At 41.6% G+C, this 15,286-nt stretch overlaps 1 protein-coding gene across 2 annotated transcripts in view; it reads right to left on the minus strand.

Moving 5' to 3' along the window:
- The window catches only part of PI4KA (phosphatidylinositol 4-kinase alpha), a 146,160-nt gene that overhangs the window by 93,342 nt on the left and 37,532 nt on the right, over positions 1-15,286 (minus strand). For both annotated transcript variants that reach the window (XM_044775428.2, XM_044775430.2), the window contains exons 2-5: positions 8,722-8,838; positions 4,979-5,072; positions 2,295-2,383; positions 244-316 (exon numbers count right to left, since the gene is read on the minus strand). In XM_044775428.2, coding sequence (XP_044631363.2) covers positions 244-316; positions 2,295-2,383; positions 4,979-5,072; positions 8,722-8,838 — 373 coding nt within the window. The remainder of the gene's footprint in view (positions 1-243; positions 317-2,294; positions 2,384-4,978; positions 5,073-8,721; positions 8,839-15,286) is intronic.

A 15,286-nucleotide genomic window follows, 5' to 3' on the forward strand; every position in this document is an offset into this window, starting at 1 on the left:
TAAGTGAAGAAACTTAGGCCCAGAAATGTGAAGGGACTTATCCAAGGTCATCCAGCATTTTCAGATAGCAGAGCTGTACTCATGACCCCTATGTGGCCTATTAGCTAACATGCCACAAAGGCAACCTAATATAGGAAGGTTTTCACCCATCAGGTACATAGGTAGAAAGAAGACTGAGGAAAAGCAAGGGGAAGAATAATCACAAAACCATTTTTTAAAAAAGCATTGGATCTATAATCATACCTTTTTCTTGAATCTCCAAGGCCTGACACATTCCCAAGAGGACATGTAAAACCTGCAAAAGTGCCTCTAAAATCTGTAATAGCCAAGGAAACAGAACAAACTCATAAACAAAATCAGATACATATCACAAAATTGAGAATTAAAAGAAGCTTTAGACATTCTCTTGTCCAACCTCAGATCTAATATGTAACTCCCTGCCATGACAGCTCTGCTGAGGGGTCAGCTCTGCCGAGGGGTCAATCGACTGAACTTCCAGGGACAGAAACCCTCCCTCTCTGGGTTGGTCCAGAGTTCCACCTAACTCTGGGAAAGTGTTCTCCTCCTGGGGCTTGTACCCACCAGCCCTTGGCTCACCACTTCCTTCATATTCTAGAAACGGGCGATAGGTCCCCAAAGCCCTTTTCATGGCTAAATACCCCAGTTCCTTTCATCTGTTTCTCATGATTACAAGCCCTTTACAAAGCTGACGGCCTGCTTCTGATTTTCCTGTAGTCCAGTGTGTCCAAAACTGTCCTAACTGTGGTGCTCAGGACAAAATACATCAATATTCCAGGGATGCTGGGACCCACCCTGAGAATCACCAAACTCACCACAGATTCTGGACTTCTATGTACATAACGTTAGCTTTTTGGTAGCCACTTCACACTGCTGGTTCAGTGAGCTTACAGATAAATAAAACACAAGTCTTTTTCACACACTGCCCCTAAGCTATGCCACCTCTACTTATGTAGCTGGTGTTTTTTCCCTATTGTAGATCCCAACAAAAGCTCACGGTATTAGCTTTAGTTCATGGTGTTGGTCTTTGATTCCCAGCTTCGTGTTGTCTACAATGAGATTAACCTGCTTTCTGGATCTTCATTCACGGCCCTGGCTTGTTGTGCTTCAGTGGTAGTGGGCAGGCTACCAGAGGCTCCTGCTGGGCTAGCACCTCATGGGTCACCCTTTGGGGTGGTCCTTCAGACAGTTCTGTAAACTCTCGGAACTGTTTTGGCGCTCAGCCCATATTACTGATCCAGGATATCAGGAGAGGTGTTTGTCCAAAGCCTTGATGATCAACTAGACTGTATCTGTCTCATTTCCTTCACTACAGTCTTAGAAAACCTCGGCAAAGAATGAAGTTAGTCTGTGATGATTTGTTCACAATCAAGTCAAATTTCTTACATTTTGCTAATGTTAAATGATGCTGAATAATCTATGAAGACATGAAAAGCAGTACTTTCTCCTTTTCATATGTTAAAGTTATGTCATCACTTTCGGTATTGACCTCCCTATTTTTATGTTCTTTATAGAAAAGCCCTTAACTTATAGCCTGTTAACTTTTTAAATAATAATATGCGATTCTAACTGATCCAGCTATCTCTTTAGCCAACCTACAAATAAATAAAGAACCTAAACTAAGAAGGATGGAGAAGAATGTAATGAAGAAATATTGACAACAGACTTTACAGTTTGATATCAAGGAAAGAGGTTTAAAACATTAAAAAATAGATACAAGAACTCAAAAGCATAGCTAGACGGGAAAATTTAGCATGTAGGTGAGCAACCAGGAACTCCCTGGCAGGCCCTCAGGCTAGGAGCATATAAAAACTGATTTTCAAAATAATAAATCCGATTAACAAAAATGTTAAATTATGATTTTATTTTTCGTTTAAAAAGAAGTATTCACACACATTTAAGTAACAGTTCCAACAAAATAAACTAAAACTCAAAAAATCTGGGCACTTAAAAGTATAGTTCCAACTACCTAGAAAATTCTCTTCTAAGAACAATTTTAATCCCCAAGATAGAGTCAGAAAAATGAGCCGTCTCTGTCTTTTGCTGCCTATCTCTCAGGGCAATTGGGAAAACTGAATGAGATAAGACTCAAGGGATCAATGGATAACCTTAAAGAACTGTAAGCAAGTATTAAACATTTCTTAGGTGTGTTATTAATAGTACGAAATAAATCAACAAACAATCCAATCACTTCATTTTTTTTTTTTAACTCTTGTCATTGCTTTGGGACTCTTTTTGAACTAACAGAAATGCACACCAATTCACCACATGCTTACCTCATCCCTAAGTGAAGGGTCTCTATAAGCCACATCAGACAGCAAAGTTACCAAGCAGAAGCTGAAGCTCTCTGCAACTGGGAGGGCACCTGCGAGGCATAAAGACACAAATCAAATCATCACAAATGAGACACTGAGCCACACCTCTTCGCCACCCAATTCTGTATGGTCCCTCTCTCACAGGCCTGCCAAGAGACCAGTTTACAGTGGTGGCTGCCCTCGTCGAGATGAGTCTCAAAAGAAGAGACATGGGCCCAACATGTTTGCTGAGAAATACTCAGCAATAAAATAATAAAATGTTTTGGTTCAATAAACTTAAAAGTTTCCTAAGCCAATTTATAGTCTGAGATTATACAGTCTCTCAACATGACAGATTCCATTTTTCATTCCAGACCTACATAAAAGAAATGAATCTTGACAAAGTATGAGAGATGATTTATAGACGATAATTGTCAAATATCAATTACTACTACTTTAAGCTGAATTAAGTGTTTACGTTTTCTTTTCTGCTTTGACAAATGGAGGAAATCCTAATAAAAGCATCCAGAATTTGCTCTGTTCCCCACAGGTTTTAAGCCCTTCCCCTACGGAGCCTCCTAGAAGGGAGGTTCTCAGGAGTAGGGCCTCAAGGTTAGGGAGAGAATGCTATACCTGAAAGACCAAAAGCTCCCCAGCACTTGTATGGAGCACACCGGCAAAATGTTAGAACCACTGCCGTGTAGGTCCACTCGCTAATAAATATTTAATCAGTTTTGAATACTGAATATTTAATCAAGGACATAGAGCTAGCTGCTGTTTTAGGGACATATGCATAGCACGTGGCAGAAGACGGTTACATGTCCACTTCTGTACTTACTGTTCTAAGATACAGCTCTAGGTGCTTCTCAAACTTGAGTGAGCATCAGGATCACCGAGGGCTTGTGAGAACGCGGACACCGGCTCCCAGCCCAAGTTTCTAAGGCAGCAGCTCTGATGTGGGGACTGAGCATCTGCATTTCTCACAAGTTCCCAGGTGATGCTGATGCTGCTGGTCCAGGGACGGCACTTTAAGAATCAGTGCTCTAGAGTTTGAAAGCATAAGTAAAATGACTTAATAAAAAATAGAAGAATGAGGGGCCAGCCCGGTGGTGTAGTGGTTAGGTGCACGCATTACACTTTGGTGGCCCGAGGTTCAAGGTTTAGATCCGGGTGTGGGCATAGCACTGCCTGTCAAGCCACACTGTGGCAGTATCCCACATAAAACAGAGGAAGACTGGCACAGATGTTGGCTCAGTGACAATCTTCCTCAAGTAAAAGTAGGAAGATTGGCAAGAGATGTTACCTTAGGGCCAATCTTCCTCAAAAAAAAAAAGTGTGAAATGTTACCCAATAATTGGAAATTTGTATATCTCTAACAATGTTCAAATAATGCTAAAACTTCCATTTTAATATGAGTCCATGTATATAGAAGTGATATTTCTTTTGAAATAGAAAAAAATAGAATCAACATCTACTGGTATTTGACTTCTCCCCAAATTAGATAACGATGGTGGACACAGATGTTTGACTTTTTAGCAGCACTCTCTATTTAATTTGTAGTCCTTTAAATTCCTGGATACACATCATAATTTGGGGTCTGTCAGTTTTAGGCACAGCAGGTCATCAGAAATGATGAAAACCCAAAGGTCAAGAGAAATACAGAAAAAGTGGATGTTTATAAGAACAGCAAAACCCATCTTTCGCAGATTGGGCCCACCTAACAAATTAGGGCCAGGCACCAATGAAAAGGACATGGGCCTTCTTTACAGCCACCAACCCCCACTATATCCAAAGGTGGGCCTCAGGCCCAAGAGAGAGAGATTACAAGGAAACTTCAGTCTCGTGGGTCATGAAATCTAAAATGTTGGAGGTCTTACAAGCTGATTTTGAAGTCTTGGGAAAGCAGTATACAGGAACATCAGCGTTTTAAGTGTTTAGCACAATGCTTGGCATACAATGGACCTATGTGTTTATTTCAGAAGGGAGGTAAGGAAGAAGGCAAGGAGGGAAGAAGGGAGGGGAAGGCAGTGGAGGGAAAGAGGGGACAAGATTATCTAACTTTCCCTTTGGCCTTAAAGAGAGATCAAAATAAAATACAACTGAAAAAGAAATTTCTAAGAATTTAAGAATTCTAAGTTTCATAAGAATTTATTCCATTTCTAAAGGAGCAAAGTTTAACTGAAATTTAGCAATAGCAACAAAGTAATAGAAGTATTTATAGTGAACATCCTGGTGGTGCTCTGAACATCCATCTCATTCCTCCTTTTTCAGCTGCAGCAATGCAATCTGGAGAACCAATCTCACTCCAGGAGCGAGCCTATTTGTCTAAGTTGATAATAGAGACTGGTTTGGGGACAGGCAGGTGACCCAGTTCTGGCCAATGAGACATGAGAAAAGGTTCCTGAAGGTCTCGAAGCTCCTGCTCACTCTGAGAGGGCAAGGAAAGCCAGCTTGCTCAGCCCTGCCCACCCCTCCCTCCCCCGTGGCTCTGGACTACAGCGTGTGAGTGCAGTTCACGCTGCTGCAGGCAGGCAGTTGTTGCACAGCCAGGAGTGGAAGCAGCCAGAAGCATCCTAACTGATGTGTTAGTACAAACACTGGATCCTTACAGAGAGTGAACATACACATTTTTCCTTGCACTCAGGGAAAACACTATACAAAATTACCTCTGCCTTTCCGAGCTGTGCTTTCTTCTACCCAATATACTTTCGGAAGACCTTTAAGAAGTCGAAGAAGGTAAGGAACCACAGAATCTTTGTGCTAAAAAAAAAAGATTACATTTAATAAAAGACATGACTGGTAGCTTTTTAGTATAGATTAAAGCCCAAAGCAAAGTATATTCACATCCTAATCATCTCAGAGGGACATTCGTGTGGCGTCGTGCCCTTCCTGTTTCCACATCGCTGCCCCACCGGCAGCGTCTGGAAGCTGTCCCATCAGCCTGGACCACAGGTGCCTAATGGAAAGGCTAAAACCTGTTCTTCTGTTGTTGAATGTCCAGACTGGCTCTGGCCTCCCCTGGGGGCCAGGCCCCTGGGAGGGCCTCTTCAGAAGAAAGTATGTTTGTGCACACACACTCAAAACTGGCTTCACTAAGAGGTGTTCAGAGAGCCCCCAAACCCTTCAGTGGGCCCCAATCTCAGGTTCTCTGGACTGGGGAGAAGCTCACAGCCACAAGTTTCTACACTGGGTGATGCTTCTGTTGTTCACAGCCGTTATCCTCCTTTCATTTCTTTTTTTAACTTTCTGCTTCATGTTTCTTTTTGCTTCTCTCAAACTGAGCATTAGACTTTACAGCCAACATTAGTCAATGAAAAAATTACTTTCTTCTAGTTTCCAAACTAGCCAATTAACATATAACTCCATAACCTTCGGCTCTTTGGGTTGTTTCGCTATTTATAGCTGCTCCAGGGAAAGATTAGATGAATGTGCTCTAAAGAAGGGGGACACTATTTGATGTCCTGAAACACCAAAAAACATGTGGTGGTTTTGAAAATATGTCTGCAAATCCTGTGACATTCCTTCCACTGAAAGATGGAGTCAAAATCACCTCCCCTGGAAAATGGGCTGCCTCAGCAACTTGCGTCTAGGGAATACAGAAAGCCGTATGAAGGAGACTGACTTCCCAGGCTACATTAGAGAGAGCAGTGCCACTTCCACCTGGCTCTTTATCAGGACACTTGTCCTGGGAACCAAGGTACCATGTTGTAACAAAGCGACAAAGCTCAGGTCCCATGGAATGGACATGCACATAGAAGTGCCCTGGCTAAGGGCCCAAATTAAGGTCCCACTCAGCAGCCAGGATGAACCCCCAGACACATGTGTGAACAAGCCTTCAGGTGATCCAGGCCCCAGGCTTCAAGCCACCCCAAGTGATGCTGAATGGAGCAGAGACAGCGACTCTTTGAGCCCTGTCTAAATTGCAGAATTGTGAGGGAAAAAAATACATTGTATTAAGTCACTAAGTTTCAAGGTAGTTTGTTATGCCACAATAGATAACCAAAACAAATACAGAACTTTCTTTAGTGAAAACAAAACAATTCTTCCTCTAAAGGATAAAAAGGAGTTGGCTATGACACCTGTCCAGGATCCTAATAGGCACAAAACTCAGAAGGGCCTGCGCTGCACGGCTCCCTGCAGAGAAAGTGGCCCCTGTGCTCTTCCCCATATGCACTGTTACAGCTTTTGTAGTGTGTGGTGAGTAAACCAGCCCTGCTGCTCTGGCCACAGCTGCTGCCAGAGCAGCCCACCGCTGGACATGAAGGAGACCAACGCCACAGCCCACCCTGGATAGAGACAAGGAACATAAATTCCAGGTGGACCAAGAGACAGCTGGTCCCAAAGGCCCAGAGGGCTGGCGAAACATGATGGACCCTTCTCTTGGTATCCATAAGGCTGATGGGCTTCCCTGGAAGCACAAGCAGATTGTATGGCTCACAGGATGTCAGCTGCCACCCCAAGTCCCGCCAATCCTTATCTGGAACCTGAATGCATGAAAGGTAATTTGTACTTGTCTCTTCCTTGCCACCTTCAAAATTATTACTAATACAAGTATTAGGGACTTACAGGTAAACCTATCAAGTAATGTGTTTGCCAAAGGTATTTTCAAGGAATACACATTTGAACAGAGGTAGTTTCTCATACAGATTTTTTTTTAAATTCTTTTCTTCCCTTTATTTTATATTTAAATTTAAATTAGACTTGGCAAATAGAAAACGATTTTCTTCCTTTTGACATTTATAAATAAATAGGAAGAATAATTAAACTGTAGCTTATGCATCTAATCTTGGTCTTGCATGTGGCCTTGGTCAGATAGTCTACTTAATTTTTAAAATATTGCTCTAAAATTAAAATACTTTGTTTTTTTCAAAGGTATAAATACTCTGTCAAAAATATTAATCCTTGTGGCTGGCCCAGTGGCACAGTGGTGAAGTTCAGCGCACGCTGCTTCAGTGGCCCAGGTTCGCAGGTTTGGATCCGGGTGTAGACCTACACCACTCATCAAGACATGCTGTGGCAGCAACCCACATACAAAAAAAAAAAAATACAGTAAGATGTGCAGAGATGTTAGCTCAGGGCCATTCTTTCTCAAGCAAAAAGAGGAAGATTTGCAACAGGTGTTAGTTCAGGGCCAATCTTCTCCATCAAAAAAAATTAAATAAATCCTTACTGAAGTAAAATTTTCAGGACATGCAAGTTAACTTTTTTAGATAAATAAAAATTCAAATATCAAATATCTTTATTTTCTTTTTGTTTATTTATTTTTGCTGAGGAAGATTAGCCCTGAGCTAACATCTGTGCCAATCTTCCTCCACTTTACATGTGGGTTGCCATCACAGCATGGCTGACGAGTGGTGTAGGTCCACGCCTGGGATCCAAACCTGCAAACCTGGGCCACCAAAGTGGAACATGCCAAACTTAACCACTAGACCACAGGGCCAGCCCCTTTATTTTCTTAACATAACATGATTAAACTTAAAATTAAAAAACTGACTCTCAGGGCCAGCCCAGTGGTGCAGTGGTTAAGTTTGCACGTTCGGCTTCATTGACCCAGGGTTCGTTGGTTCGGATCCTGGGTGCGAACCTACGCACCACTTGTCAAGCCATGCTGCGGCAGCAAACGACATACAAAGTGGAGGAAGATGGGCACAGATGTTAGCTCAGGGCCTGTCTTCCTCAGCAAAAGAGGAGGATTGGTGGCAGATGTTAGCTGAGGGCTCACCTTCCTCAAAATAAATAAATAAATAACCTGACTCTCAGTAATGATAAAAATAAACAGGTAGATAAATAAAAGGTTCTACATCCAGTGATCAATTATTTGTTTCATTTAGCCTTGGTAAATACTGAAAAAACAATGGCCATGCCGTTTTCTGCTGGAGCTTTGCAATACTGGTTTTAAAATCACCTTTAAAAGGCACATTAACAATGTACTCTAAAACTTAATTTATATCTATCACAGTTTGAAAAAGATAGTATTATATCAAAATTATCTCAAAGTATACTGTCCTTTTGGAAGGGAAAAAAAACCAGTTACTCTGAGTCTGATTAACAAGCGTTTTACCTGAGATTGAAAATCAAGTCTACTCTGGAGGGCACACAACTACTTCCCAAAGCATTTTAACTAACTTTCTGGCAAAAAAACCTCAAAACACTTTTTTTTTAAGCAACATAATATATTCGCACATTTCACAAAATAAAACTTCCTAAGAAGTTGCACATTAAGAAGTCGCATTCCCACCTGTCTCACCTACCCCATCCCGCCCACCACTAACCACTTTTATTAGGTTCTTGTAATATTCTCGCATTCTTCTAGTACTGCTTTAGGTAAATATAAGCAAGTACAAATTTAAATTCTAATTATACTCCCCTTTAACACTGCAGAAACACTTTCAATTTAGTAAAGACTTACCTGAAGATCAGACTCAATGAGAAAAATGCCCAGTGCAATCACCGCATCCCTCCGTCTTTCATCTAATTGGAAGATCCCATGGAAATCTACTGGGCACATACAAAGCAGCTTTTGGACCTAGAAAATGAGACCAAAAAAACCCCCCCATAGATTAAAAATATATAAATCCACATTCAGAATAAACCAGTACCATAAAAGCCCAGTGAGTCTATATAATCAGTAAATCATTTTTTTTCAAACTATCATGAAAAGGCCATCTCCAGCTTCTGAAATGATCATACACACGCCCCTAAACAAACACACTCTGAGGAACCTGGACCGAGAGTTAAAATGCTGTCTACACAGAGGAGGTAAAGCACAATGGCTAATGTCTGCGCTTCGTATCAGGACGGTCCGGGGTTTTTAAAGATCAAATGTGTGTAAAGCACTTAGGACTGTGCACAGCACTTAGTATGTGCTCAATAAACAACATCCATTGTTACTGGATATGCCATAAAGTGGCTAGCAGAAGGCAAGCAAGCAATAAGTCACCAATTTACTGAATAAGTGGAAAAATTAGGATTATCTTCAAAACAAACCAACAAAAAATGTCTATCATAAAGGAACTAAAAATCTGGATTTATTATGAATAGGAAAACAGGTGATACCAATCTTGAAAATTTCTGCCAGAAGCAGCTCTGAACAGAGCATTAAGACACACCAGGAGGCCCTAACCTTGTTGTTCCCTGTGGACCCAATGAGCAGTCACTCACTGACATTCACATGGTCTCGTGGGATGTTTGAATGGCTAAGGAAATCGGGTGCAGAGCTTGACATTCGCCCTGAAAGTACATCAATCAATTACCACTGTAATTTTAAAAAGAAAGCAAATTGCTTTTGTTCACTTAGATTGTCAAAGGGCTAATACAACAGGACAACAGAGGCTGGAAAGAAAAGCACCTTCCAACCCGAAGAGAGGCAGCATCCTTTGTCCTAGCAGTTTTCCTTCCAAGAATGGTTGCAAAGAAATAATTAGAAACTGGCAAAAAATATGTAAAATGGTTTCAACACAGTGTTGTGTACGTTAACTGAAAATCCGAAACAATCTAAATATTAACATCAAGAGACTAGATAATAATTCAGCCACTTGATGAAATATTATGTTGAATCACATGAAATTGCTGATATTCAACCATTTTTGACCTATACAAACAACGCTTTTGTAAAGTTTAACCTAATATTACTCACATTAAAAATGACATTTTTCTAAGAATAAGCAATGACATGGAACAATGCTCTAAATGTTCTATAAGCTCATGAGAGGAATGATCTGAATTATCACATACAGAAAAAAATATCAAAATGTTAAGAGTTTTGAGAGGTAGGATGATCAGTAGTATTGTCTCTTCTTTGTGCTTTTATATTTGCCAAAATACGTCCTAGGGAAAAACACTACTTATATAATCAGGGAAAACATCCAGTAAGTTAAAATAAAAATATATACATATGGGGGGGGGGAAATCCACGCTTTTATGACTAAAAGCTTAGGCAAAAGAGCATAAAGTAACAGATAAGAGAGGAACAGAAACGCTAAATTCCCACTTCCCTTCAGTGTTTCTCCATAAGGAGAATGTGCTTTACAATCAGAGGGGAAAATAAAATACAAAGGAGCTGCAGACCATCCACAATAAAGTGATTATTTCAGAGACTCCAGCCACTTCACCAGTGAATCACACATCTTGACAGGAAAAGTTTGTCAAGAAATATCCCTACAAATAAGAAATCAAAAAGAAGGTGGATTTATATCAGAATGAGTCAATGAGATCCAAAGAATGTTGATTAATGGATCACACGGAACCAGAGGGAAGAGTGTGAGGCCTTGTCAAAGTCTATGTACTTTGTCCCGTCCTGTGCAATCTTTATCAATACCATGCTTGGGCACACAGAAGATACACTATGCCACACACCCAGGAGGTGAAACTAATGTGCCAGAAGACAGAACAGCGACTCAGAGACTCAGCAAAATTGGCACAATCTCATTATTAAACAGGGAAAAGATGTAACTGTACAAAAAAGATAACTCACCAATATTCGCACACAACAAACACATATAACGCTTAAAATTTTAAATATTTGCACTCTAAGACCTTTTTTCTATCCCTAGGGATTTCTTTGAGGGCAGGGTAAGGATTGTGTTTTGTTTCTCTGCTGTACATAGACAAATCTAATGCTGACAATTTTTAGTGCAGTGAAATGCACACGGACTTTGGAGTTAGACCCAGAGTTACATCCTGGCTCTGGTACAGACCTGTTGGGTGACACCCTGAGCCTCAACTTCCCCGTCTATACAGCAGTCCTCATGGGGCTACACGAGATAATGTGCCAGGAACAAAGGCACGGTCATTACCTGGACACAGGACTCACTTCATACTACATGATAAGCATTGTCCATGCTACTGCTTTTCGATAACACTCTTCAAATGGCTTATATAAGAGCCAACCAAGTCAGTCCACTTTTACCTCATTCATTCACTATTTAGTGGGTACCTATTCCATGGGACACACCACCTCGGGTACCATGGATGCAAGTAAACCAGGCAGACTGGGCCCCTGCTCTCATTCTAGACAAGGACGGACAAGCCAGGTGAATATCAGAGATGAGATCATGTAAAAATAAATACAAATTAAAACTAAGAGGCTTAATTCTCCTTGTTGAAAATAGGGGAAGAGAAATAGGCACATGAAAAGATGTTCATCATTGCTGATCATCAGGGAAATGCAAATCAAAAGTACACTAAGATATCACCTTACACCCACTAGAATGACAAAAATATCTAAAACTAATAGTAACAAATGTTGGAGAGGTTGTGGAGAAAAAGGAACCCTCATACTCTGCTGGTGGGAATGCAAACTGGTGCAGCCACTATGGAAAACAGTATGGAGATTCCTCAAAAAATTAAAAATAGAACTACCATACGATCCAGCCATCCCACTACTGGGTAGTTATCCAAAGAGCTTGAAGTCAGCAATCCCAAAAGTCCTATGCACCCCAATGTTCATTGCAGCATTATTTACAATAGCCAAGACATGGAAGCAACCTAAGTGCCCATCAACAGATGAATGGATAAAGAAGATGTGGTACATATATACAATGGAATACTACTCAGCTGTAAAACAGAAGAAAATCATTCCATTTGCAATAACATGGATGGACCTTGAGGGAATTATGTTAAGTGAAATAAGCCAGCGAGAGAAGGATAATCTGTGTATGACTCCACTCATATGAGGAATTTAAAAATGTGGACTAAGAACAGTTTAGTGGATACCAGGGGAATGGTGGGGTGGGGGGGTGGGCACAAAGGGTGAAGTGGTGCACCTGCAACACAAATGACAAACATTAATGTACAACTGAAATTTCACAAGATTGTAACCTATCATTAACTCAATAAAAAAAAAAAAGAAAACAGGAGAAGAGATTTCCCTCTCCTCCTTTTTCTTTGAGTATTTACATTAGAAAAATTGCCATTGTAAGTACTTTCTCCTTTCTTTGAAATGTACATAAATTCTTTTGAAGACTGGATTGGCATTTTGTACGCTTTCTGACCTAGGAATGTCTTTCTCAAGGACTGGGAGCCATCTCTTTGGAATGTAAACATCAAAGGAGATAGCAGCCCTATCTCCCAGTTTCTGTGGGAGGGTAGGAGCCTAACTTCAGTGGCCTCTTTGCTCCAAGTTACAAAACGACCTCCTGTCATAAAGATAGGAGTTTGTTTTTCCTCTGGATAAAGCCAATTAGCTAATACAGATGGTCATCTCAATTACCAGGTAAAGTTAGGATGAACTATGTGTGACAAATGGTGCTGTCAAGGCCTCTTACTGAGGACTAGTTATCATTTATCATGAAAATGTGTACGTAACATGTTGTATCTGCTTGGCTATATAAAAGGGTGACATTTCTTTCTATCTTTGCAATCTCTTAGTAGATTGCCCGTGATACCTATCACATTCTGGTTTAACGCTTATTCAATAATAAAAGTGTTTTCTTTCTCTACTACCCTTGTGGAGAGGGTTTCTGGGTTGGGATATTGTTTTTAATTCTATTTCCCCAACAACAGTGCCTGCAGCACTACTTTCGATGGGGTAATCAGGGAAGGCCTCTCTAAGAAGGTGCCCATTAAACTGGGATCTGATTAAGAAGGACCCAGCCAGGACAAATCAGTAAAGAGCATTCTGGCGGAAGCCACTGGGGCAGCAGCACACTGGGAAAGGGAGAGCAGGGATGCCCAGAAATCCAACTGCAGGCAGATACGACCCCGCAGGGTGCCACAGGCCAGGTCAGGAGCCCAGACTGCACTCTAATGGCAAGGGGAAGCCAGAGCCACAGGGGCACACACAGGGGCCTTAATGCCTCGAGTTTAGAACTGAGCTTTAGAAGAATCCCTCTAGCTGCTGCATGAAGAATGATTTTAGAGGACAAGAGCAAAAGCAGACAGATGGGTCAGGAAACCCCTGCAGTAGTCCAGGCAAAGGTGTAGTGACCAGAACAAGCATAGACAGAAACAGACCAGCTCAGGATACATTTCAGAGGAAGAGTTTACAGCACTTGATGATGGACGGCATGTGGAAGTGAGGGAAAAGATTATTTTAGTTGCCTCTTTGCCACACTAGAAAGTATCCTAAAACCAACATCCAGGACATGTGAAGTCTAGAAACATTCCATAGAAGCAGTTAAAGGAATGTTTAGCCTGGAGACAATCAGGTTATAGGTAAACACAACTGCTGTCTTCACGCATTTGAAGGGCTCCACTAAGATTGTCAACAACAGCTATCCCACTATTAACGCTACAGTATTAGTGCATTTGTCTGTCTCCCCACTAATTTGTAAGCTCCTCAAGGGCAAAACTCATCTATCTTTGTATCCCCATCTTCTACACTGTGCACATGGACAAGAAAAGACACACTCACCACCCCCCCCCCCCACCAGGCTGCAGGCCCTGCCATCTAGTCTTAGTTTTTGCCCAGACTCCACTCTGACCAGTGTGGCAGGTTCTCTTCTCAATCCAGATCCTCCCTTATTTGGGGGGCTGGCGGCATCCTGGCACTTGCCCCAGAGGCCAAAGGATAACCCCAGGCCTCTTCCTTTACATCAAGTGTAAGAACCGGAATTCTCACAGAGTAGGTGTTCTGGGTTGGGTTTTGTTTTCTGTTTACCTGTTCCTTTGTTCTTTAGGTATTACACTCTTATCTGGAAACTAATACTCGGAATGGGCATAGAGATGAGCTCTAGCAATATCCCAGGATAAGAATTCAGCACCATAAACATGTCTAAACCCTACTGCGCATGCAGCTGTCTCCCTACCCACTAGAGATATCAGAAGGCAGCACGATTTCCACTATCCTATCTCCTCTGGACTGCCGGGTGGTCCATCTCAATTGCCTGGAGGGGGTCTGGGCTACTCTGACTTCAGACTTTCCTTCCCACCCCTACTCAGCTAAAAATATTTAGGGGCTGGCCTGTGGCCAAGTGGTTAAGTTTGTGCTCTGCTTTGGTGGCCTGGGGTTTCACTGGTTCAGATCCTGGGCATGGACCTAGCACCACTCATCAAGCCATGCTGAGGTGGCGTCCCACACAGCAGAACTAGAAGGACCTACAAGTAGAATATACAACTATTCTGGGGGGCTTTGGGGAGAAGAAGGCAAAAAAAGAGGAGAGAGAAAATTGGCAACAGATGTTAGCTCACGTGCCAATCTTGGGAAAAAAAGATATTTAAAGATAAATCATTTCTGACAATTTAAAATTACCCTAAAAGCTGAGTATACAGTTTTAAAATGTCAAAGAAAGATACCAAAAAAGAATAAACAACTTTAGAGATCTACACAGCAATTCAGCCATGTATGAACTACATTGGTGAGGTAGCAGAATGAAGGTCCCCAGAGATGTCCAAGTCCTAATCCCGGGAGCCTGTGAAGGTGTTGCCTCACCAGCCAAAGGAACCCTGTAGGCATGATGAGGCTACGGACTTGAAATGGAGAGATTCTCCGGGATTATTTGCATGGGCCCAGCGTAATCACAAAAGTCCTGAACAGTAGTAGAGAGAGACAGAAGAGGTCAGAGTGATGCAATGTGAGCGCTCGGCTCCACATTTGTGGCTTTGAAGATGGAGGAAGGGGCCATGAACCAGGAATATGGGGGCCTCTAGAAGCTGGAGAAGACGTGGAAATGGGTTCTCCTCTAAAGTCTCCAGAAAGGTACAGAGCCCTGCCATCACTTTGATTTTAGTCCAGTGAGACCAGTGCTGGGCTTCTAATCTACAGAACTGTAAAATGATAAATTTGTTGCTCTAAGCCACTAAGGTTGTGGTAATTTGTTACAGCAGCCATAGGAAATTAATACAATTGGTCACAGAGTATTAAACAAAGCTCAAAACCTGGACTGTCTGTTAAAAAAGACACAAAAAGTAGTCGTCAGATTACAAAAATATTTATTTCCTTCTCTACTTTTTTTTTTTTTTAGGAAGATTAATCTGGAGCTAACACCTGCCACAAATCCTCCTCTTTTTGCTGAGGAAGACTGGCCCTGAGCTAA

This window comes from Equus asinus, chromosome 8 (assembly GCF_041296235.1).
Source record: "Equus asinus isolate D_3611 breed Donkey chromosome 8, EquAss-T2T_v2, whole genome shotgun sequence".
In the NCBI taxonomy this organism is placed as follows: Eukaryota; Metazoa; Chordata; class Mammalia; order Perissodactyla; family Equidae; genus Equus; species Equus asinus.